A 25635-nucleotide genomic window follows, 5' to 3' on the forward strand; every position below is an offset into this window, starting at 1 on the left:
TTCCAACCAGTCAGTATTGTAGCTACAGACACTGACATTGCCGTCAGGCTACACGCTGACGACTTTTTGGAGGACTGCATCCAAACGCATCTCCGTAGCCCCTATGTTGGCATTAGTCCTACGTAATGCAGACACTGACAAAAATTTCACTCGCTCATTTGTTTACCTCTTATTTTTTTTTGGTCTTTCACTGAACTCAAGAATGCAAAACATGAAAATACCAAAACAATTACATGAAATTCTTTGCATAAACCAGTACCTTATCATTATCATTTGCATGTTACCAGATCATATCTTTAACACCTGCACTCCATCTGTTTTAGGGTTCTATGCTCGTTTCCTTTTTACTTACATTCTGCTCTCATACAAACACTGGAGATCCCTCCTAAAGACCTTTCAGAATCAACTACAACTTGTGACCTTTGGACTACCAGTATTTTGGTACAAGTTTCAATTTTTTTCTTCTTTACAAATAAATTGGATTTAGCATAGGTTCACTAGGTTCACTGCTTCTTTCACTGGGCTGACTTTCGAAACTCCAAGCTTTTCAATTCACAGAGCTACTGTATATAAACATACCTGTATCCTCCGTGTTTTAAATTACTTGACCCCTTTTTAATAAAGTACTTGTAAAAGTAGCACCCGTGTTTATAGTAAACATCCTTTCTCTCTTACCATTCCCTCGTGTCTCCAGACAAAACCGCTGATGTGACTCGGGCAAAATCCCAAAACGTTTCACTTTGCAACTTTGGCTTTTTTCTTCAAATCAAGTTTTGGTTGCATGAACAGAATTATTTCACCTCTGCCACTACCAAACACTTTGTCTCACACTCACACTTATAAAGTGGAACACACACAGACTTCATATCCATCTGTTCCAGTTGTGTGTTACTCTAACAAATCTCTGCCTCCTTTCTCTTATTATCCAAGCGTATTCGGGTGGTAGTAATGGCATTTAGATAGCCAGTGAGTTTGTTTGCCTTGGGGTGTGTGTGTGTGTCTTTGTGTGTGTGTGTGTGAAAGGAGACCATGGGAGCAAATAGCATATAATATCATATGTTTTAAATGACTTCATGGGAATATTTAAAGCTCCTGGCATGTTAGCTGACAGTGGATTTAATTCAAGCTAACTAAGAGATGGGCGTGTGTGAGTAAAGTACACTCACTTTTATTTAGTGAAAGCCTACACATGCACAGGCATACACACTCATATATTAAGCCATACCTGTGTTTTTCAGACTTTCCTGTTGCATACTTGTATGCCTGGAAACGTGAACTGAGCTCTAAACACACAAAGTACACCAAACTGGAAATAGAAAGGCAAAATAAAAACCATATTAAATATATGTGTGTACAGTTTATACAGTGCGTCCTTTGATTTCTTGTTCCTCGGTTTATGTTTATGATTCATTTACAGTTTTTAGCTAGATCAAAACTACATTCAGTTTCTGTAGCCACCTCAGGTTACTGTTGAGATTTTAATTTGCATACAACATCTCCCAGTGATATGGTGTAGAAGTACTGAGAAATGGAAATAATCAAGTTCAGCTTCATATAGTAGTTCCACGTTTCCACTATCCACGTTTGGTTTACTAAATGTTTTGCTCCACACACAGCCACTCACATATGAACACAGAGTAACATGACCTGGGTTTGCTCCAGCACACACACTTGAACATACAGTGATGCTCAGGATCAGTTGATGTTATCTAAGTGAGCAGTAAACAGACTCTTTAGAGTCTGACGCCTCTGGGTGCCCTCCTTTGGTTTGTGGCTTCATGGGTCCTGTCCAACTGCGTTAGCTTTTGCTGACATGAAAGGCTTTAATGGCTGCTATTGGTGCCTCTGGGGAATGAAAATTTCAACATAGGAAAGACAGGGAATTCTGTCTAAATAAGTGTTATCATTAGAAGATATGTTCCTGTGTCTGTAAGTGGATATTTTCAGGGCACCAACTTATTCTTGCTGCTCTTGTGGGGATTTGCTTTGCTATATCCTCATGTTTAGTTTAGTTCAGTTCAGTTCAGTTCATTTTTATTTCAAACATTTCAAACATGAGCCTTCACAATCATTACAAAATATTATTCCATTATTTGTTTGAAAAGGAGTAGGCAGAAGTATTTACTTATTTGTCCCTACCCCCTCAAGTTACGAGCGTTTGTGGATGAAAGCTAGGTTGCTTGCGTAATGACTGTGTGTGTGTGTGTGTGTGTGTGTGTGTGTGTGCGCATCTATTATGTTGATATAGAGTTGATTTGATCTATGTAATCTAACCAAAAGGCTAAATGAGCTCAAGCAGAGAAATCACTTCTGCATGCATGTTTCCTCAATAACCTACTTCCTTATAAAACATAAATATTCATTAATATAGTTAAGTGACATTGTATAATTTTACAGAGTACTTAGACGGCACATATTACATTTGGGTAATTACATGCTATCGTGCACTTGTGTTGATAATACATTTTAAATGAATCAGGCCATATTCACTCTTTGATAAATTGTGGCCTAAAAATACAATCCCATTAGAAATAGACTGAAACCTTTGGGGAGGAAGTAATGCTGTAGTTCTGTTACCTGGATCTACCGTCTCTCAATAGGTTCTAAATTTATGAGTTTCCACAATTTGCTTTTACCTTTTGAAATGTGTTCACACTTGTCTCTTTAAACCTCATTTGTGCAAACCTTTAGCACTGTGTAAAAGTAATTATCATTTTGATTATTAAGCTTTGGTGAGACTGTTTTGTTGACAGCCAAACAAATTACATCTCAACTGCAGTGACAACAATAAGTCCTTGTAATTTCTCTGTTGCCTATTAATTTGTTGACAATAACTGCTGCTGGTGAGTTGTAAAAAAAAATTAATATATAAAAAATTAAAGCTTTCATTGGGATATTGGAGTTGTTAAATGCAAAACTGGAATTACTCAACTGAAAAACAAGTTTGCAAAACTGTTTCCAAATTCTGTTGCCAGAAAATCATAGGTTTGACTGCAAGGAGCTGGAGTTGATCTTCATTTTTTTTAATCTTGGTTAAATATTTTTCACTGGGTGCCAGCAAGGTATAGCATGCAAATAAATGTGACACCATCCAAAAATGAGAGAACACTTAGAAGGGAAGAATTAAGTGGCTAAAGTAAGACTGAGATCATTCTTTGTGGTTAATCCACAGCAGACTGAAAGACAAATGATGCTCTGGCACTGAAGACACCAAACCATCTGCTTAAAGACCAATCGGTCACATCAGTATTTAAAATCAGAAAACTTTGCAATAAAATAGTTTTCTCAGAGTCATTGGCATCGGTAAATTCTGTCACAGGAGCTAGCGATATGCAAAGTTGCAGTTATGAACTTTACGTTACAGTGCTCACCTTTGAGGGACAGTAGACAACATTTTTAAAAGTTGTAATGTTTGCTGGTTCTTTGTTTAGTTATTGTCCAGTTTGTTTGTCTTTATCTGTGCAAAAATTTTCACATCACTCTCTTCTGTTCTTACACAAAGCTGAACTTTTTCTGCAAATTTACTGTCATATTATGCTCTAGCTTAAAACATCCATCCAGCAGTTAGGAACAATCTCCGGTTTTCTCAAATTTGATGTTGATGGGTCACTGTAACTCCTCCGTACACATCCATCGCATGCCCATTTCATAATAATGACATTAATTTAATCTATCAATGGGGAAATTACATTAGAAGTTGGCTATCGTCAGTCCCTGACATCATCATCCATCGGCACAACCCTAGCTACCTGGAAAACTTCTTTCTATCCTGGAGCTTTTCACTGAAGGAAATGTTTCCAAATGCATTTTTTAATTTTTTAATTTTTATTTTTAGGAACAAAATGTCAGTGAAGTAAACAGCACAGCACAGAGAAAGGGAACTATTATGACTCACTAACAAAAATGCATGAGATAAGATACTGAGTAGAGTCTGGGTACAATAAATGATACTGTAATAGCGCTATAATACTGTAAAAACCTCTTTGATAGAACAATGACTCTATATCAGCCGCTTTTAAAAGCAGCATGCATCAATACACCAGCGTTTACTGGAAACCCACAGGAGGAGTCTTGTGCTTTTACAGATACATTTAGAGAGCTGCAGATTGTTGGATACATGTAGCTCAGTTTTCAGCATGAGCCACCTTTCATGTATAGGCTATATTATTCATGAGGGTGTAAGTGTAACATGAATGCTTTTCCTGTTTCCTGCATTTTATTGTAATTCAGAAAAGTGGTTTATTTAATCAATATGATGGAAACTAAGTTGTTTTCCATTATGCTATGACATAGAAGTTGACAACTTTAGGGAAACACGTTTGCTGACTAACAGAAAATTGCAGAGTGCCAAAGAGCAGAGCAAACCAGTGCTGCCAAATTTAAACAATAAGGGAATCACAAACCCATTTTAAGGGAATTTTGATTAATAATCATATAACAGGCATCACATGGGGTGATTGTTCTCTGTGCATGTGTATCTCTGTGTATGTATGCATAGGCTGCAGTGTTATTAATTGATTATATATCCTTATATATCCCATACATTAATGCTAAACTTCATACACAAAGAGATTATGCTTGTTTTGGTGTCACACTAATTCACACGTTATCATATGCACAGACCCAACAATAATGGCTGATGCATAAAAGCAATGACACATACATGAGCCCATACACGTACCATCCCGCCGCAACACATTCTCACCATGGTATCCACTTTCACACAAGAACACACACGCGCCTATGCTTCAGATCACACTCGAGTAGCAGTGTTATGTTTTCATTATGGAAATGCATTTTATGACTGAGAACATGTGATTATGTTTGTGTGCAGAGAGGGGAGGAGTCGTGCTGAATTTCAAAACTAGATCAGGGGCATTGACACACACATACTGAATGTTTGGCTACTGCTGTGAACCAATTCTCTCTCTCTCTCTCTCGTGCCCTGATTGTGGTCCTTAAAATTGCAGTTCTGATATTGAATATTGATAGATACCCCACAGCCCCCCTTTGCCTGTTTATCCCTCTGTTCTAATGAGTTCACTTTGATTTCTTTTCATTTCTAATGAGATCACTGAACAACGAGGGGGCGATAAAGGCTAATTATCTCTGTATTGATTAATTTATAACAGTTATTTTCATATCTGTGAGAAAAATAGTGTTTTCCTAGTTTTCACCCTTTGCTGGAGGTTATTTTTTTCAAACGGAATGCAGATGGATGAATTTTTTCCCCATGTTTTTCAAATTCATTTCCCAGTTGATGTAAGGCTTGCTTGAAGAAGCATAATCAAAACCATATCATATATTTTAGACACTATTCAGAGGGTGTGTATTAAAGATATCAATATATGGATACATGAATATGCATTCTGCTGTGCATTTTAAACCTGTGCATGTTTTAAGAGTCAACAATGCTCCAGCTCTCTGTATCCTATATCCTCAATAATAGGATTGTGGAAGTCTCACCTGCCTCATAGCTTGGAACTAGCCTTAATTCTCCACACCAACTCTGTAGTGACGAGAAAAGGCAGAGCCACAGTCACGAGGTGTGACTCAGCCATTGTTTCTTAGTCTTTTTAAGAAAATGGGCACTTGCTTGACATGTCAGCATTATCCACAGACTGTATGTAAAACATGGCATCCAGGTCTGAAAAATGAAGCCAATGCAAAGCCCTTTAAACCTGAATTATTTGCAATATATAACAGGTGATGATTTGCGGCAATTCCGTGATGATTTGTAACCAAATCATTAGGTTACAATAAAAAGGTAAGAATGCATAGACATCTAAAGGAGAACAGCCTAGCTTACTTGATCTGTAGCCTCAGTAAACACTGTGCAGATGAGTTTATCTTGTAGTTTAAGGTCATTTTTTAAATTTAAAACAGTGCAAGCTTTAGGCCAGGTCTACCTACAACATAAACATGCAGTTTACTAGTCAGATGTCCCCTTATTTGTCATGTCTGGACCAAAATGCTCACTTCAAAGCTAGCTTCAAGATAAGACTTCACAAGCCAGTGGGCGATGTACAGTTTAAGCTCTCATCACAACAGCTATGCTACAACACTACAGAAGGATTTTGCAGTTAAATGCTGCCAATATTCTACAAAGCATCATGAGCCATCTTGATTTGGCCTTGTTGGAATCTAAAAACATGTTTGATGAAGTTTAAACTGGCATTTATTTCCTCGGTGGATGACTGGGACAAAAAGGCAGACAAAAAAGTAAGCATTAAATGATTTCGTGAATAAAGCAATGACGTTCTCCAATTTCAAATACTTCAAAACAAATTAAAACGGTTGTGCGTCAAAGCATATGTCTAATTAAGGGACTCTGTTGCAGATGCGTGTGTATGCAGTGCTTGAGGCTAAAAGAGAAGGCTAATGCAGTGGAAAATGTGTCTTAGCTGGGCCATGAAATAATGATGAGACACTGTGACTTAATCATGTTGACACACAGAGCTTTCTCTTCATGTGCCCCTCACTCACTCTCTCACTCTCTCTTGCAAAGGCATCCTCTCTCATGAAGTCTGTTTTCTTTCTTTCTCACTCCCCCTGTTCTCTTCACTTCCTTGATAAACTGTGACAGTGTCGGTCTGCACTGGCACTTTCAATTCACGCTGTTAACTTAATTGGTATTATATTGTTAACAGTACCAAGGGAGCTTATAAAGACCGTATTTGTTGTCACATAAATAGGAAGAAGTTTCGATTATTAAGAATTTCATTAGATCAGACCCTACTGTTAATTCTGTTTATGGTCACCATTAGCTATTACATGATTGTTTTATAACCTCTTTCTACTCTTCAACTATCTCACTACGACTTCCCACGATATGGGATTCAAATTGCATTCATTTTAAAGCCTTCTTTGTTAAAGTAATGCAAAAATAACGATTCATCTCATGCCTTTTTTAGTAAACGGATGCAGTGCTGGATCTTACTTTTTTGCATTTGTGACAGTAATTGCTTAAGGCTTGCTGCTTCCTACAGTTGAAAGACTTTTAATTTTGGGCAAATTGACTTGCTACAACTATCAGCTGTTACCAACTCAAGGCTAAAACTGTAACAATTATAACAATTAAAGTTGTCTTGTGTAATTTTGGCCTTTTTTTTTTTCTTACACATTACATTTCCATCTTTGACTATCATTTGCAATTCTGAGGTTCAACCACTGCTTCAGTGAATTGGTTTGTAAAATACAGTATAAATTCCCAATTCCAATATTAACGTCATTTATAAATGCATGCATCTTTTTCTATTTCTTTGTAGGTGGCTGTACATTTGAGGAGTCATATAGCAGCTGTGGATACAGTGTTTCTCTGGGAACCAATGGTTTTACCTGGGAACAAGTCAACTCCTGGGAAAAACCCACCATGGATCCTGCCCTACCTACTGGTAAGATTCTACATATGTCTCTCTGTATTGTAGTTCAGGTTTTGTATGGTGTCTCTATAATGAGACCCATTATAATTATTGTCATGGTTATGGTTTTGATTTTTGTATCACAACCAAATTAAATTAAATCAAATTCTTTCTAGTCTTGGTCAGTTGTAGTTAACATTAGGTTGATAAAATCAAACATAAAAATCATGTACAATATTACGTGATTTTATAATAGATAAGGAATAATTACAATTTGCTACATTTTTATAACAGGACTGAAAGCATCATGTATGTAGCAGAAAAAATATACTTTTTCTGGATTATAATTAATTTTCATATTTCTGCATTCATTAGAACAGGAAATGACTGTCTTTTATTTGTGTCTTATTGTGGTAAAGAAACAAAAAAAGTTAGTGTTCCTATGACGTTTCAGAATTACACAAATGTAGCAATACTTATTTTTGTAAGGAGCCCACTATCAGTCATTTTAAAGGACAGTTTTTCATTTTAAGAATAAATCAATTTTACATATCTCTAACATTAAGTCATTGTTTTATATAGTTAAAAAAAAACAAACAAACAAACAAACAAACAAAAAGATCAATGGTAGATACTTCCAGAATTCTTGAGATGTTGTAGTGGTTTATTACCTGATTAAGTAATTGTTTTTACAGGGATTTGGAGGTCTTGGGTTACCAAGAACTACAGCGTTTAATTGTACAGACATTACTTTTAAAGTTGTAGGATAAACACTTTATTAGTCTCCTATTTGCATATGAATTTGTGGTAATTTTTTTCTCTATATATCTTCATCTCTCCTTCTGTCCTTCTGAGTTGGCAGAGTCAGTAGACATATCGTGACGTGACCTCAGCTGGGTCACTTTCTACTTATCAAACGCCAAATGGCAATCAGACTGCATGTCTATCCATCTCGTTCTCTCACACAGTTCTGCCCTTATGCTCTCTTTATCTCGCCCACTGTCTCACTTTCTAACACGCCTGCTTTCCCACATGCTCTTTTTCACACACTCTCTCACATTTCTCTGTGTATAACTTGAGTCACCTTCTTCTTGTTGCCAAATTTACTTCTTTGACTGACAAGACTGTTTATCAAAAAAATCTATTAGCAATGCAGCATTAAAATTCAAAGCTATTCAAATTATTTTAAAAGCCAGTAAGGGCATTATTTTTCTCTTTCAAACCTTAATCCTTAATCCTTAATATGTTAATATCCAACACAGACTGAAACACATTTTCTGTTCTGGGACTATGTTGTAGAGCTGGAAACTTATAAATCATGGTCTTTTATTGAGAAAATATACAACAGTGACAGAATTTTACTTATATTCACTTTATTCCGTGTCACTTTGATGTAGATTCTAATATTACTGTGGAGAAATAATGCTGTCAGATAGTGAGGATTTGAAATGGAAACCAGGTTTGACAAAGCAGAATATGTTTTTGTGTCCCTGCTAGCCAATAAAAAATAATGACTTACTGTAACAGCGATTAATATTATTACAGGAAAGTACATCTCTCTGTTTTGGTCCTTGCCATTTCCCCTCTGTAATTAATTACTATATAATTATAATATTGTAACCAATGGTCTTATTTCTCTCACCATCATTTATTATCTTATAGTCATGTCAATTATTGCCCCAATATATCATCATCATGTCTCCCTCCAATAATTCTCTGCCTCTGACATGTCAGTTTGGTGAGCAGAGGCAGTGGCTGACAGACCTATTATTGCACCACAGTAAGATGTTGTACTGAAGATCTGATACGAGTGAATGGGCATGAAGGCTATGCCAGACATCTGGTTCTTAGTATGTATGTCTTATGTCAGTTATCTGTCTCATCTATCCTTGTGGTTGGTGGTTGTCACTGGTGATATCCATCATGGCCTATAAGTCATCCTCATCATAGACTTATCAGCTGCACACTTTGCCCTGATAGCTACAGATCTGATAAGCCAGGACAAGAACAAATTGTCTGTCAAGCTCTTTGTCTGTGTCTCATTGTTTTTTTTTTCATTTTGTTAAGTCTTTTAATGCTTCTGCCCAGATGACTATAACACAATATCAGTATCTTGCTCTTTCAGGGCAAAGCTATCCCTGGTAAACTACTTTTATTAGTGGTAAATGGGACTTCTTAAACATTGGGTGAATATAAAATAGATGAGGTGTATAAATACATCCTGTGTCAGGTCTAAAGATTCTGCTCATCTGCTGTAGATAGTTTTTTAGGCCTTAAATTTTTGTCCTTTTATTGTGCTTCTATTTGGGTTTTCTAAATTTTCTATGGACACACTTCAAACCATTCCACAATACAACAAGTTTCTTAGCTAATAGCTCTTAGGGTATTTTATATCTGTGAAAATGTGTTATCTTTGGTATTTTTCATAGATTCAACTAAAGAGATGGGGACAGATTATGTGTTTGTGCACCAAGCCACCACAAACAAAGTCTCAAAAGATACCATTTAAAATCTGTGCTCAGATTTTTGTTATTTTTAGATGTAATGCTGGCTCATCACTTCATTTAGGTGCTTTTTTATGCTTAAACAATTGGTTTAACAAACAAACTACCAACAAAACATTCCTCTGATAAGGGTCAGGTATGATGACTCAACTAAAAATATGTGAACAAGCAGTCAATGTCCAAAGAGAAAAGCCCTCAGGAAGTCTGAAAACCTATTGCTCAAGACCAATTTAAAAAATACAAGGAAGTCTGACTTCATTGAAGCAAAATGGAAACAAAATGTAAAAAAAATGAGGGGTTGCTCAAAACCTTTGCACATTAATGTTCACACTTTAAAAATACCACTGTTTCCAAACATTTGTCAAGTGTAGGTCTGTGAAGATCTTTTTTTTCTTTACATTTGTTAAACACCTGTGGTTATACCTCAGTTAAACATGGATGGACGATTACTTTATGTTGAAATATCTGGATCATCTTTTAGGATTGTCCTAAAAAATGTCATCAAACTTGACATCATATTGAACTACATCTGTAAGAGTAATATCAGATCTAAAAGCATGTGAAGAAGATGCTACCAAAACATCTTCACATGAATTTCATCAGTAGGTTATTAGATCAAAGCAGGCTAGCTGGGATGTTAGTTGCAGGCCCTGATGCAACATAAAACTATTACAGCAACGCACTTAGATGTTCTGAAGTATTTTTGTAATCTCCATTGAGCAGTGGCAATAGATCTGACTGTGAAAAAAAAACCATGAAAGGAAAATGGACAATAAAAGTGAAAAAAATGTCATAAGGATATTACCACTGTGTTTTATTTAGCCCATAAAAAAGCTGAAAACTCCACCAACTACAGGGCTGTGTCAAGGCAAGTGCATTCTGTGTGCCGGGTCTCTTTGCAATGAGTCAGTAGTGTCAATAATTTAGTCTGAAATGTTGAAAAATGGTTGGTTTCACTGAGCTAAGATATGAAAAAAGACGTTCTTAAAACTATCAAATGTTTTTAAGAATATTTAAATTAACCTCGAACCGCATTTCACCATTTAAACCTCAAAAATAAGTTTAAATGTTTAAAATATTGTAAACCTACTGTTACGTCCCCCCGAAGGGGTCTAGGCATGCGAGTGAGGGGACCAGTAACAAATGAGTCCAGAACAGAATGAAAAGAGAACAGACAGGTGTTTTTAGTAAATAAAATAGTCTTTATTATAGATAATCTTAACATAAAGAGCCGCAACGCCGTTTTACCAATAACACTTGGAAAAAGGAAAAGAGGTTGCAACAACAAAGAACACAACAACCAAACAAAAACTCCACACCACGAGAAGGCACTTCCAGGGACCCACAAGCTCACCCTGTCACTAGTAGCAGCTAGCTTTACTGCTGCCGAGGCCCACAAGCCCACACTACTCACGTGAAGTAGTTACACTGCTTCCACACTATAGGATCTCTCCCGACAACTTCGACACCCAATGTGGGAACACCAGAGAAAAACCACACTGCTCACAGCTCATCCCCAGCTTAAATAGCCTCAGACGTGATTGCTGACTGGATTCAGGTGGCAAACGAGGCTAACCAAGAGCAACTGTGTCCTGGGGAGAGAGGAGAGTGAGAGAAACAGAGGGGGTAGGAATGGCAAGAGAGGAGGAGGAGGAGAAAAACACCACACCCACACAAGGGCAGTTTCAGGAGGCCCAGCTAGGGCCGTAACACCTACAAATGTGTATCTACTGTACATTGATTTTCTATGTAACACGCGCTGATTATCAAGCTGTGTTTCCCCAAAGGTGAGTGTCTAATGTGTTAGATGTTTTCTGCCAGTTTGGGGACAGCATGTAGCCTGCATGAATGCAGAAGCAAACAGCAAACCCTTGCTTTTGTCTCTTCTCCTCCATTATCAACAAAGTTATACATATAAGTCATATAATCCTCTTTCTCGCCTCACCTCCATAATATTGATGTGACTGATATGGTTGTCATAGAGCATAACCCACACTTGACAGTTTGTAGATATGACAAGATTGGATTGGCACCATCGCTCTCTCCATTTCTCTGTCTCCACCGCCATTTAGACATCTTTGTCATATAGTCCATAACCCTGACAGCTCATAGATCTCGTGGTATTGCACGATTGGATTTGAATCAGCGCTTTAACGTCTTCTTTCATCATCTGTACTGACTTGGTGATGATATAATCCACACCTCTGCCAACTTAGAGATGTGACGAGATTAGATGGCATGACTGTTTTTCCATCCCTGATAACATATATAAAGACCCAATGATCTAATCCTGAGAGTTCATGAAGTAAATGGTACAATGCATATGACGTGTTTATGTATATCACTACCAAACAAAATAAATCCAACAAATATCCAACACATACTCAGATTCCAGTCTTTGATTTTTTTTCTGTACTTTGCACTTTTTACTTTTGATGACTCTTTAGAAGCATAAAACTCATTCATTTATTTACTATTATGCTATTTAATGTTTATTTGCTTGACTTATTGTTTTATTCAGATGGAAGTTTTGGCCAGTAGACTACACTTTGGAAGTATTAGTTGAGCTCTGGCTAGCATTTTTCATAATAATAATAATAATACATATAGGATACAATTTTTTTAAAAATGCCATTGCAGCAATTTTTTTCATTGTCCAAGTTTTGCAAACCTGCAAATCGCCGAAGGAAAACATTTTTTCTGCTTTTTTTCTGTACCCGCTGCCTAGCTCCACACTCATATCTCATGCCTCTTATTACCTTCAAACCCTAGGCTCAGCGAGACAAACTAACACAAGCACCAAACATCAAACATCAAAGCAAGTCGATGTTTTCAGCACCCGTCAACACGGCCACAATCTGAAATGTGAAAAATGATCAGAGGGAGAGCATGAAGGGGGGAGTTAAAGTAAGGAAGTGGAAGAGTAAAGATACGGAGACAGAAAAATACAACAAAAGGTGAGAGATTTTAGATGGTGGGCAGCAATGTATTGATAAATAAAGACAGAGAAAAATTACCACCTTCATTATCAACATATACAAACCTAATAAAAAAACATTTAAATTTATTCCTGCATTATGGTATGGTATGTGTGAAGAAACAAAAATACATAAATCCAGATGGCAGCATTTCATTCATAAGGGTAGAAGGAAAAGTTAAATGTGGCAAAATGACTGAAATAATAAAACTAAAATGGAAATCAAGTGATTTTGGAGAGTGAGGACGGAGTGAATGTGAGATAACGACTGACAGGAGGCTCAAAAGAACTCCACATAATGATGCAAAAACACACAAAAGAGAGTGATGAGGGCAGACAGGCATCTAGAAAAATATATGACAGTGACAGAAAGTAAAGCAAACCAAAAAAAAATGACACAAAGAGTTGAGACTTCCTTAATGACTCTTACTCCACTGAGTCTTACTTTACTTACTGACTTATCCGCACAAAAAGGCAAATTGGGGAGCATGGAGAACTTTCAGTAGGTTACCATAAAACCACCTATTGTTTTAATTTGGACCTTTCTGTGCTGTAAAATAGTGTGAAGTAGACTTGACATATTTCTTACTGTCAGACACACAGAAACAAGAGATTTAAGGGGCCGAGGGGTTCAGGTGGAAATGGAAAGAGACTTAATTCTGTCACAGAGGAGGACCATTCAAAGAAGAGTAGATATCCTTTGCTCTTGTTTTCTCTTTGAGTCTCTGTTCAGCACTTACAGAAACCCTGAGCCAGTGTGCGTGTTACACTTTTACAGTTGTCATGCATCTGGTATGTATCATATGTTTATGGCTGATATTGTTTCTGAAACCTTTATTTCTTAACTCTGGAAAGAGACAGTGTTCATAATAGCACCCAATTGGCTGTTGTTGTTGTGTGTGTGCTCTCTGTGTTTTTGAACCCAGATAACAACAGAAACATGTTCATTAATGATTTCAGCATTGACAGACAATGTCTTTCTAGCCTTTCTGTGAATGAGACAAAGTAGATGAAGATTTAATGAGCCCTGAAGGGAAATTGGGTTGTTGTTGCAGCTGAAATACAGAGGATACAGATATGAATATTAAAGCAAGTGCAAGATAATACAGAGAGATTAAAAGAGAGTGCGAATAGCATTATCAGAAAGATTAAAAAAAATCTCTTCAAGACAGGTGTACAGTTAATAAGTATGAAACAGTATGTGGGCTTACTCTACACAGTGCTGGAGGTCCATAGGAAAAAAAAAATAGTATGTCATAATAATATAATGAAGTTGCAACATGGAAAAAACAGGATAGTCACCTGTGAAAATCTGGATAGATAACTCTAACAGTTACTATTATAGTTTCATATATGCTCATATAAATATTGTTAGGGGTGTTGGATACTGGTTGCATGTACAGGAATGTTTGTTGTGCAATTGAACAAGGTTTACCAATGTTTATGGTTGTTTAGCATGGTCTTACAAGACCTATAATGCACACCTAACTAACCAGTCATAAACACTTGGAATACACTGGCTAATGGTTAGTTAATTAAATTTTCCTGCAAGTTCCTGTTATATTATAACGCCACGATTTTTCAGTTCTAGTGCAATATGTGTACCTGCACCCAAGAAAATGAAAAGCCTGTATTGGACAGACTCACACAGTTGCACAGTTCTGAATGCTAAATAGATGCAGTCAATCATTCCAGCTAATTAAACCTCTGCTCTGGTTGAAGCACAGCTACCCCGTTAATTATATCACCAAAAATAGTCTGACCAGTTGCAGCAAACAAAGACGTACAGTAAGTTGTCCAGACAGCTGCAGCTCGAGGGAGATGTCAGTCAATATATACACGCCCCCACAGTCCTGAGAAGTGGTCTAATCAGGCACAAGTGAAAACACCTGTGTGGGGCAACCCATGCTGCACGAGGACTATAAATGACAACAAGCTGCAAGATTGAAATTGTATTTTCTAACTATATTATAGAGTCAAAAATGGCCAAAATTGCCAAAAATCAACTTCATCCACATGCCAGCAAAGTGATCGTAGTCATTTGACGTGAGCTACCCGTTCTATTTTCTGCATGCAAGTGTTTGACTTTCACATAGCCCAGTCTTTACTAAGTCTTTTATGTTTTTGGTTTTACACACTGCTAAAAAAAATTTTTTTGGTGCTTTACAGGATTCCAAAAAGTTTGACAGCCAAATGAAATATGCTGCCTTTTTTATTCCTTCTTGAGGGTTTAGGTGATTTTAACAAAGGCTATCCAGAGTTCTGCTAACAGTGCCAGAGGTTTGTGCGAGTGTTTGAATGGGTGCCTTTTTGCTGGTGTACCCTGTCATTTGCAGTGTTGATGTTTGCAATGACTGTCAATCCAGGGCCCAAACCGTGTTTCACAAAGCCTTACAGCTCTGCCTGTCTTTGCTCTTTTTTTTCTTCTTTCGTTTTTCTTCCTCTATTCCTTTCTCTGCAATGCATTCATTCCTCCTGAGGCGTCTTTGTCCTAAATGTGCCTCTCGGTTTCTCTCAATCGTTTTTCTTTTATTTACAATTTGACAGCTTGACAGAAAAGTATGTTTGAACTGTCTCAAACTGTATTTTGACATGCGTGTGTATTTTAATCCTGCCGTGTCTGTCCTCTTGTCAGCGCTGCCTCTTATTTTGTTCTAAGAGCATCTGAAAACAAATGGGTGCTAATCAGAGAGTGCCTCACCACTCAGTAGTGACAAAAACTGAACACACACAAACACACACACATACGAATTTAGTTAAAAACTAAAACAAGTACAGTCCACAAACAAAGACACTTACATGGTATAGTGTGCTTGAGTATAGTAATGAGAGCATAGTAAAACTGTGTGTGTGCGTGCACAGGCAGGCAAGGGAGTGTTTTTCAAGTGGCTGCTGATGGGTACAGAGGTTAAATATACCGTGAGCTTTTTTAGCCGCTAGTGGTGATTCGAGGGTCCTTGTTGGAGCCAGCTTGATTGCATTTCTGATTTGTGGGTGGGAAGGAAGAAGCAAAGTAGAGTTGAGAAAAGGACGGATGGCGCAAAAGCAACTCAAGCAAACTGACAGACACTGCGCAAAGCCCCCAATTTTTTCTGTTACCTGAGAAAAAGCTGTTGCCACTGTTCATTTGCTTTGAACTTTAGTATAAAGAAGACAAACACCAAACTGGCACCTCTAGAATTACATGGACAGTTATGTTTAAACAGTTGTTATATAGGTGGACCACTTTGTCCCATGTCATTTTAACTGCTACACAGAATTTTACATCAAACAGACTCTTGTTGTGGAAATAAAAGGGCTGCTAAAGGATTAATTTAAGAATGAATTCAATTCAATTTTATTTATACAGTGCCAAATCACAACAACAGTCGCCTCAAGGCACTTTATATTGTACAGTAGATCGTACAATAATAGATACAGAGAACAACCCAACAATCATATGACCCCCTATGAGCAAGCATTTTGGCGACAGTGGGAAGGAAAAACTCCCTTTTAACAGGAAGAAACCTCCAGCAGAACCAGGCTCAGGGAGGGGCGGCCATCTGCTGCGACCGGTTGGGGTGAGAGAAGGAAAACAGGATAAAGACATGCTGTGGAAGAGAGACAGAGGTTAATAACAGGTATGATTCAATGCAGAGAGGTCTATTAATACATAGTGAGTGAGAAAGATGACTGGAAAGGAAAAACTCAATGCATCATGGGAATCCCCGGCAGCCTACGTCTATTGAAACATAACTAAGACAGGATTCAGGGTCACCTGGTCCAGCCCTAACTATATGCTGAAGCAAAAAGGAAAGTTTTAAGCCTAATCTTAAAAGTAGAGATAGTGTCTGTCTCCCAAATCCAAACTGGAAGCTGGTTCCACAGAAGAGGGGCCTGAAAACTGAAGGCTCTCCCTCCCATTCTACTTTTAAATACTCTAGGAACAACAAGTAGGCCTGCAGTGTGAGAGCGAAGTGCTCTAATAGGGTGATATGGTACTACAAGGTCATTAAGATAAGATGGGGCCTGATTATTTAAGACCTTGTATGTGAGGAATTATATACAATTATTACAGATGGCAGCAAGTGGGTAGTGCGATTGTGTTACAGTATTTTCTAGTGTTATTGATTGTTATTGTTATTATACAGCTGAATTCCCTTGCAGTCATGATTGTTGTACTCGCAACAAGATCAGAAAAGTACTCGTGTGTTACATTCAGATAATGTTTTATTCACTACACAGTCATGGCGGGCCACACATAAATGTCCACACATAAATCTGGATGACAAATGTTCCAATTAGTGACCAACAACAAATTAAAATATTTTATTAAAAAGCAACTGCCCTAAGCAAAGAAAGCTTCAAATCGAATACATAATGTTGCAAGTATTGCCCACGTACAGCACTTGCTTCTGTGAGTGGAAAATAGATTAGATGAGAAAACAAGTCAATATAAAGGAATTTTATTCACCGTTAATTTGATTGCAATGAAGTCTGACCTTATAAATAATATTATATGTAATGATCTATGGGTTATACACAGCTAACATATACATACACATTCCTGGGTCAGAAACACACTCAAACACATCAGGGCAGCAAAACAAGAGGAGAGTGTAGCAGACATTTACACTCACAAGTCACTTTGTTAGGTACACCTTTTCCTCTGCTGGTTAGTTAGCCAATCACAAGGTATCAACTCAATGCATTTAGCCATGAAGACATGGTCACGGCGACCTGCTGAAGTTCAAACTGAGCCTGAGAATGAGGATGAACGGTTTTTAAAGTAACTTTGAACGTAGCATGGTTGTTGGTGCCCTGTGGACTGGTCTGAGTAGTTCTGAATCTACTAACACTTTCATGCACAACCATCTTTATTTTTGACCATAGCAATGAGTTCACTGTACACCAAAGACTTCCAGAATTAAATTCAGTAAGCACCTTGGGAACTGAAGATTTGTATCGAGGATGTTTAGCTTCCTAATGTGCAGCAACTGCTTGACGCTTTCATGTCAACATGGAACAAAATTTCTAGAGACTGGCTGAATTTTTGCCACAAAGAATGAAAGCAATAAGGAAGGCAAATTGGGGTGCAACTGAGTACTAGCAATGTACTTAATAAAGAGTTTATACCATATATACATTCTCGTGTTTCTGGATAAGAAACAGGAATGTGACTGTCATTAAAAGTGATTATTTACATCTGATTCTGGCAGTCATTATATTCCTTAAGTCATCTAAAAAAATGAAAACTATGGAAGATAATTGCCCATTTTATGGCACAAGATTTGGTCTCCACCTTCAGATTTAGACCTTCAGCATAACCAGTGAGTAGAGTGTGATCACATAACTAAAAGGAACACCTTTTTATAAAACTACGCTCTTCGGCAAGCTTTTTTCCTGGCTAAATACAGAGAAATAAAAAAGTCTCCTTCACTTTAAAATGAGCAAGGGAATCGTGGCTTCCAGTGAAATGTCGCTCTGAGAGCTTTTTGGAGCTGTTGGTATCTTTCAGAGTAATGCCATTAAAGCAGTGGTGTATATTCACAGAGAGCATGGAAGATGAAGATAGATGGATTATCTGACTGGTAAAATCCCTTTGTAACCCAGAGCAGATAGAGCAGTCAGTGACAGACATTGAACCATGAGATAAGAGAATAAGATGAAGGGAAGGAGAAGGATTGGATGATGAGTGAGCAATAGGGAGACCAACAGAGGGTACTAAATGAAAATCTGTCTGAACTAATATTACCTATACATAAGAAAAAACAGAACCAATAATAATAATAATAATAATAATAATAATAACAATAATAATAATGAGTGATGTCTATGTAAATTTATATGTAATTTATGTCACGATTCATAATAATTGCACTTTGAAGCAAACTCCAACACAAACGCAGTTCACCGATTGACTTACAGGAAACAGGTGCCACAATTGCTCAGACTGTCAATAAACTTTGAAGCAGTCTCCAGCAATAATATTTATGAATCTCTCTGAATGGAAGACAGAGGGAAAGTGGGCAGGCAGGTGAGGGAGGTCAACAGCTCTCTAGAGCCCGAAGTGCTGAACGTGAAGATGACCAACTGTGCGAAATCTGAAAGTGGAGAAGTAAACGTGATGAGCACAAGAGGCTTTCACTCGGAAATAATCAAGAGAAAGTCTAACTAGTTGTCCATGAGACAGCTGAGACAGCCAAAGATTCAAACCCGACACGGTGGTTTTATGGGCTGGATGATGAGGTGAGAATAAATAGGTGCCGCTGCCAATCCCATGCCAGCTGTAGCAACACGCCCGAGGAAATCCCCCAAGGTGAGGGAATGCCAGCCATGAGAGAGGGCGCGAGGTAGACTGTGAAAGACGGTGAAGCCAGGCCAGGACCCCCTGGTGCCGTGCCAATTCTGTGTTTTATTACTCTTCACTTTCTGTGTTGAGAAAGTCTAATAGTTCTTTGCTCTTTCTTTCCAGTGGTTTACTATTGACCTCATTGGCTCTTTCTTTGACCCTTTCCCAAACTTATACTTCCCACTAACCTTTCACTATGGAGAGTCAGTGCTCATGCAATCACACTACAGCAAAGGGCAAGTAAACAGTGACCCAGCCTTACAGCGAAATGAAAGTATCAAGATGTCCATAGAAACTTCTCAAACTACCTCTGCAGTTCAATCCACTCCTCAACTGTCCTTCTGCAGCCTTGGCATATTACACACACAGATAAGATGAGAGTGTATTCACCTACAGTGACTGAACCTCTGTCTTACTTTTCCTTTAGGCAAGTTTGAGTGTTTGTGATGACTTCTTTACACCCTTATTCCTCCTGAAAGAAAACACAATTGGCTTCTTTTCTTTTATTCAAACGTTATAAGCACTATGTTTGACCTTTCTTTGGTTCAAGAATGAGATGCCTGGCAAGATAGAAATAATAATTTTTGTTTGCAGTCCATTCATGCTGGGGTGTCCATCTTGTCCATCATCTGTTCAAGTGATAGTCACTGCTTCAACAGTCACACATGACCTTTGCTGTTTTTCATTTTTCTTGCTTTGACTATCTGTCTTTTCAATACACACTTAAACACACTCATTCTGCAACACAATATGCATTTTCTGTATATATTTTTTCCAAAGAAACCCAGTAAACAGCAGATTCAGTAGCAAACACACTCTCACACACATGCACTATTTATCAGGGGGAGCAATAAATGCCCATTTTTAAGACCAAGCCACCATATAAAAGCCTTGGATCACAGAAGTAATGAGTCCCTGTAGGCCAGTGATAACTCTGTGTTTATATGTGAGTGTGTGGGGGTGATTGTGTGTGGAAGGGGTAGCGAGAAAGAGTGGGGCAGACTGAATGGGACAAACACTAAAAGAAAGGCAATAATGTCTAAAAATGACAGACAAGGAAGGAAAAGAAGGTGATAACCAGAAGGAGAGAGAGAGGGGGGGAGAACACAAAGCACAAAGACATCATCGATGGCCTCTGTTTCATTTTCCATCTCTGCCAGCCCCATCTAATCTGAGCCCCTGATGTGTTTCTTCATTTGCAGTTAGTGGTTAAATTATATACCCTACACCCAGCTGTGGGCTCTATATTACTGTGCATGTGAGTCAAATGTGCCTTTGAGCACACTGATAGTGTGTGTTTGCGTGTGCCTACCTGTGTGTGTGTGTCTTTACAAGGCAGCACTCATGTGGGGTTATAAAAATATCCATAATATTCGCTGAGTGATTTTCTCCTTTAGGCGAATGAAGAGGAAATAAGCTCTTATAGGGAAATAGGTGTACATGTCCCATGCAGTGTACATAGAGAGAAAATTATTATCTCTCTTTGAACCTCATTTTCGTCCTCTGTAGTCATGGAGTCTGAAAAAAACCCTGAAATAACTCCAGCCAACTGTAACTTCACGGCAGCAACCCCAATACACCTCCTGATGGTACAACAACTTCATCTGGAGCAGCAGTTGCCGGATGGCACTATTTCCCGCTTGCTAAAGTGTTAAAAGTAAAATATGCCCACTGTAATGCAAGTACTTTTTGTTCTGTCCATCAGTTTTGCTTATATCCATCAATATATTTTCTTTGCTTTAATAAATTCTTTGCATGGTCTGATCATTGTTTTAAAAGTCACTGTTTGCCAGATATTGCTACTATGAGAATAGGGTCTTTTTCTACCACGTCCTAGATCCTCAGAGGTGCTTACTGTTTAAAAAACAAATTAAAACAGACTCTTGACATAATAATTAATAAAACATATCACAAGTGTTTTCTAGAGTTATTCAGCTCAAAGTGAATTTGTGAATTTGTGCCACCTGCACTCTGTATTTTGTCGAAAGAAGCCATTGATGATAGTACAAATTATGCTTACTGTATGCATAGGCCATGTTATGCTATGAGAGGGAGAGAGAGAGAGAGAGCATAACAGGAACACGACAAACTTGAGAAACTCTCAGAGGAGAGCTCGAGAAGATGTGGAGGGTGAAGGTAACGGTGGTCCCAGTGTAATCATAGCACTAAGTGCGGAACAACATTGGAGGTCTCTGTCCAGAAGAGCGCAGTCCTAGCAACAGCTAAGATACTGCACAGGACCCTCAAGCTCCCAGGCCTCTGGTAGAGGACCCGAGCTTGAAAGGATAGACCGCCCGCAGGGCGAGAGGGCTGCCCCTCTATGAGCTTGGTTTCTTCCTCAGAATCAGAATCAGAAACTTTATTGTCATTGTCACAGGTACAACGAAATTAAGAATGTTCCCCGATCATTGCATCATCAAAATATAAAACAATAAAATTCAATAAATAAAATAGATAGAATACTTAAAATACTAATAAGACGTAACAGTAAAACATTCACATATATTCCCACATACATGCTTCAGACCGTGCATAGATTAACACAAGAGTGGCGTGATGGACAATTTTTTGTAGCATTCAGATGTGTTATTGCAGTTGGGTAACAACTGTGTTTGAGTCTATTAGTCCTTACGCTGATTGCCCTGTACCGTCTGCCTGAGGGCAACAGTTCAAACAGGGAGTGGCCAGGATGTGAGGTGTCTTTTATGATGTTTTGGGCCTTTTTTTTTTTTTTCTTCTTTTTTCCTGTAGAGAGATTTTCCTTCCCACTGTCGCCAAGTGCTCGCCCATAGGAGGTCATTTGATTGTTAGGGTTTCATCTGTATTATTATTGGGTCTATATCTTACAATATAAAGTACCTTGAGGCAACTGCTGTTGTGATTTGATGCAATATAAATAAACCCAAATTGAACTGAACTGAATTTACTGTTCATTCAGACAACTGTTTTTTTCTACACTGCCTTCTACTCCAGTTCACCCGTCTTTCCAGTGTGTCATTTGTGCAGTTGCTTTTGTAAAAGTCTTAGAAACAAATCAAAGATGAAACTAAGCCACATTTGTGATGGTTGTAGAAAAGATCTAAATGATTACAGGAGTTTTTACTTGAAGACAAGTATGCATTTGTTTTTGAAAAGCTGCTGTGGTAGATAAACAAGTATGGCTATTTTTCTTCTCATCAGTTTCAAAGAAATTGGATCTGGCCTAAACAACACTGTGCTATGTAACACTGCATTTCAATAATGAAGTATGCAGTTCTGTTTATTCAGGTATTCCGGGCTATATTTTGCAGACTGTGTTCATTCACTGAACTTTAATGATGCATTTCAATAACACGGTCTTCAAACATAAAATAGATTTTTTTTTAAACTCTTGTCAACAGCTGAATTGCAGAATGCATTGATTATGAGAGACAACTGGTGCATGAAATTCTTGTCAATAATTCAAATGTAACCACATCAATTACAGTACAAGTGTATTCTCTGCAGTCAAATACTTTGAGACGGTTTAAGTTTCTTAAGGTCGTTTTCTTGTGAATTTCATGCACACTAAAAGCTTCAGAAATAATTCTACATATGTGACAAACACAGACTGACTCGTGCATTTGGACACATATGTGAGTACAAGCAAACATTTAAGCAGGAAAGTGTGAAAGTGACACTTATTCACATTGAATTGCAGGAACAATCTTACATATACGTGCAAATGCAATGTTATGTTTTATTGACATATGTGGGGCAGTGGCAGTAAACCTGGCAAGAATAAAAGATGTGACATTAATACTGTCACAACCTTGTTGTTGACATGATGGGTTTTAAATTCTACCTACTAATACATACAGAAAAAAACCTGACCATAATAACTACAGTCAGAACTAATACTACTTACCTGATCATTTTAGTGATCATTTGTCTAACACTTTTTCCAGATTTTGCATATTTTGCTAATGTTTTCGTTAAAAAATATGAACAAAACCAACACTGATTTCCTTCATCAGTGACCTTTATAACATTGTTTATCAAATGCTTACACTGGATATGACTTTAGTGGTTTATTTTAAAGATTTGTCAGATTAAATGCCATCTTGCTCCTGTTATAACGTGTTTTATTCATTCAATGTGAAGAGCTTTGGCTAAAACGACCAAACCAACAAGTTAAGTCACTGAACTGCAAACACAAGCCGTTTCTATTTTGGAAATGGTTCTTACGATTAAATGGTGCTTAAATGGTGCTTCATTGGGACTACTTGCAATTAACTTGCAGGACTGAATAAAAGACCTTATTTTTAGTTTGAAAGCCTGACCCTTCTGTCTGTTGACTACTGACTGGCTGACACACCTGCAGCAAAGTTACTTCAAAGCCCTTTTCTGCTTCCTGTGAAGGGAATATCTCGCTTTCGATTCTTTTTTTTTTTTTTTTTGGTGCCCGTTTCTTCCCTCTTTATCCCTCTGAAACGGAATTTTCAGTCACACATCTTAGCTATGCTGCTCACAGTCGTACATATAAATCAAAATGCACTGCAGCTCAAAGAAAAACAAAGATCTACAGACTCTATGTAATCACTTATGTATACATCACATACTGCATAGAGAGTCCAATGTATATGGATTAGATAAGTCCATATGAAGACAATAATGGTAATATATTAATGTGACATACCAAGCACGTCTTACACTGCATAAGCATAAGTAAAAAAACAAACAAAAAACAACTAAATATTCAACAGAGACATAAATGGTCCATGTAGTTGTCGTAATGGAATCTTGTAGGGATAGAAATAGTAGTCGTGACATTTCTGAAGGTCATGGTGGGCAGACATTATCCAGACATTTCTTGGAATAGCTTTGTAAGGAAATTGTCTCATTCTTCAGGATGATTACCCAGAACTGAAATCCTTGGGTTTTTTTTAAATGCACTTACTTTGCTACTCTCTGTGTCATTTAAAAAAAATTCCTACTCAGTTTTGTGTTCCTTTGCCTTTGCAATTTTTCAGTATGCATCATAATACATGGATGAAAATTCCACCTTGTCTTCTGCTCTTGTCTTGTGATGTCTACTCTCTTACCTGCCCCCACCCCACCCACACCATCACCCTCTCTGTGTGACTGCTCAGATTAGGCTTGAGAAGGCAAATAACCAATATGGGAAATGTGTGGAAAAGCAGAGGTCATTAAAAAGCCAATTACCCACAGGTTCAGTGCTACAGAGAGGAAAGTGGGGAATAGCAGAGAGCAATCGTAAACCCAGTGATATATGGAAACCAAATAGCTGTGTGTGTGTGTGTGTGTGTGTGTGTGTGTGTGTGTTTGTTGAAGGGTTATCATTTGTGCACATGTAAGCTTGTTATAAAAGTCTGCTAATATGCAGAGGCACTTTATGCGTCTTTACATTTCACTGTTTCTTCTTGTTGATCAGTACTTAAGTATGCATGCCCCAAAAAGTAAATGTGTGTGCGGGCTTGTGTGTATTGCATGTATCTTTGTTTGCAAATCAATGTCCCTGTGTGATGCAGGTGTTTATTACACTGTCATACATCAGTATCGCAGGGAACAATATGAAACTTTATTATCATTTTTCACATTCACTTAACAGTCTGAGAGTCATGTATCACACACTCATATGCGCAGGGCTGTATTTTTGAAATAAAGCACACACACATACTTGTGCAATGAAAAGTACACACACACAGAGAGAGACACACACAGACACACACACACACACACACTTTTGGGGGACTTGAGGTTGTAAGTTAGAGACCGGTATCTTTGTTCTCTCATCTTTTGTGATTGTACCATACCACACACACTAAATGCATTACACCTTAAAGACTTATGCTTCAGCAGGAAATCTACGTCATCACTTACAACATAGCGGGAAATACATCGTAGCCCTATGCTGTAACCTTCTACATAGCCAGACAATTTCCACCCAAGAAACGTAACTACATGTCAGGTCAGCACAGCCCACAATCAGTGGGTTAGGGTAAAGAGGGGTTTCCAGTCATGTTTTAAAATACAATGTAGATTTCAGACAGGAGCATAAATTAAATATTTTAGTTCAGCATGTGTTAGCACGATGAAATGGATATGCTGAGATGCAAACTCCTTCATCCTGTAGTCAAACTTAGACACAGAGAATAATCATATAATTATGCTTGTCATATATACACTGGATAACAGTAAAATAACACTGAACTTCAATAATTTCATTAAACTTGAATAAAAAGGCCAGACTGAGTTTTGACTTGGAGATGAGTGAAACTACTTGAATGAATATAAATCTGCCGCTTATTCAGGTTTGAAAGGAAATTCATTTGGATTCAACAAATGATCTCAGATTTGCTTGATTTGGATTTTGGACCATTTATTGCTGAAATAGACACCTTTATCTATCAAACCACAGTGTGCCCAGGTAAAACCCCAATAAATACATTTGATAGCTGACAACCTATAATGTATAGAAAG

The 25635-nt window shown here is 37.7% G+C and overlaps 1 protein-coding gene across 8 annotated transcripts in view; it reads left to right on the forward strand.

The window, feature by feature from the left end:
- Positions 1-25635, forward strand: part of ptprt (protein tyrosine phosphatase receptor type T) — a 312417-nt gene that overhangs the window by 45195 nt on the left and 241587 nt on the right. For all 8 annotated transcript variants that reach the window (XM_085158891.1, XM_085158893.1, XM_085158894.1 and 5 more), the window contains exon 2: positions 7269-7394. In XM_085158891.1, the coding sequence (XP_085015017.1) occupies positions 7269-7394 (126 nt within the window). The remainder of the gene's footprint in view (positions 1-7268; positions 7395-25635) is intronic.

The sequence above is a fragment of the Neolamprologus multifasciatus genome, chromosome 5 (genome assembly GCF_963576455.1).
Source record: "Neolamprologus multifasciatus chromosome 5, fNeoMul1.2, whole genome shotgun sequence".
Lineage (NCBI taxonomy): Eukaryota > Metazoa > Chordata > Actinopteri > Cichliformes > Cichlidae > Neolamprologus > Neolamprologus multifasciatus.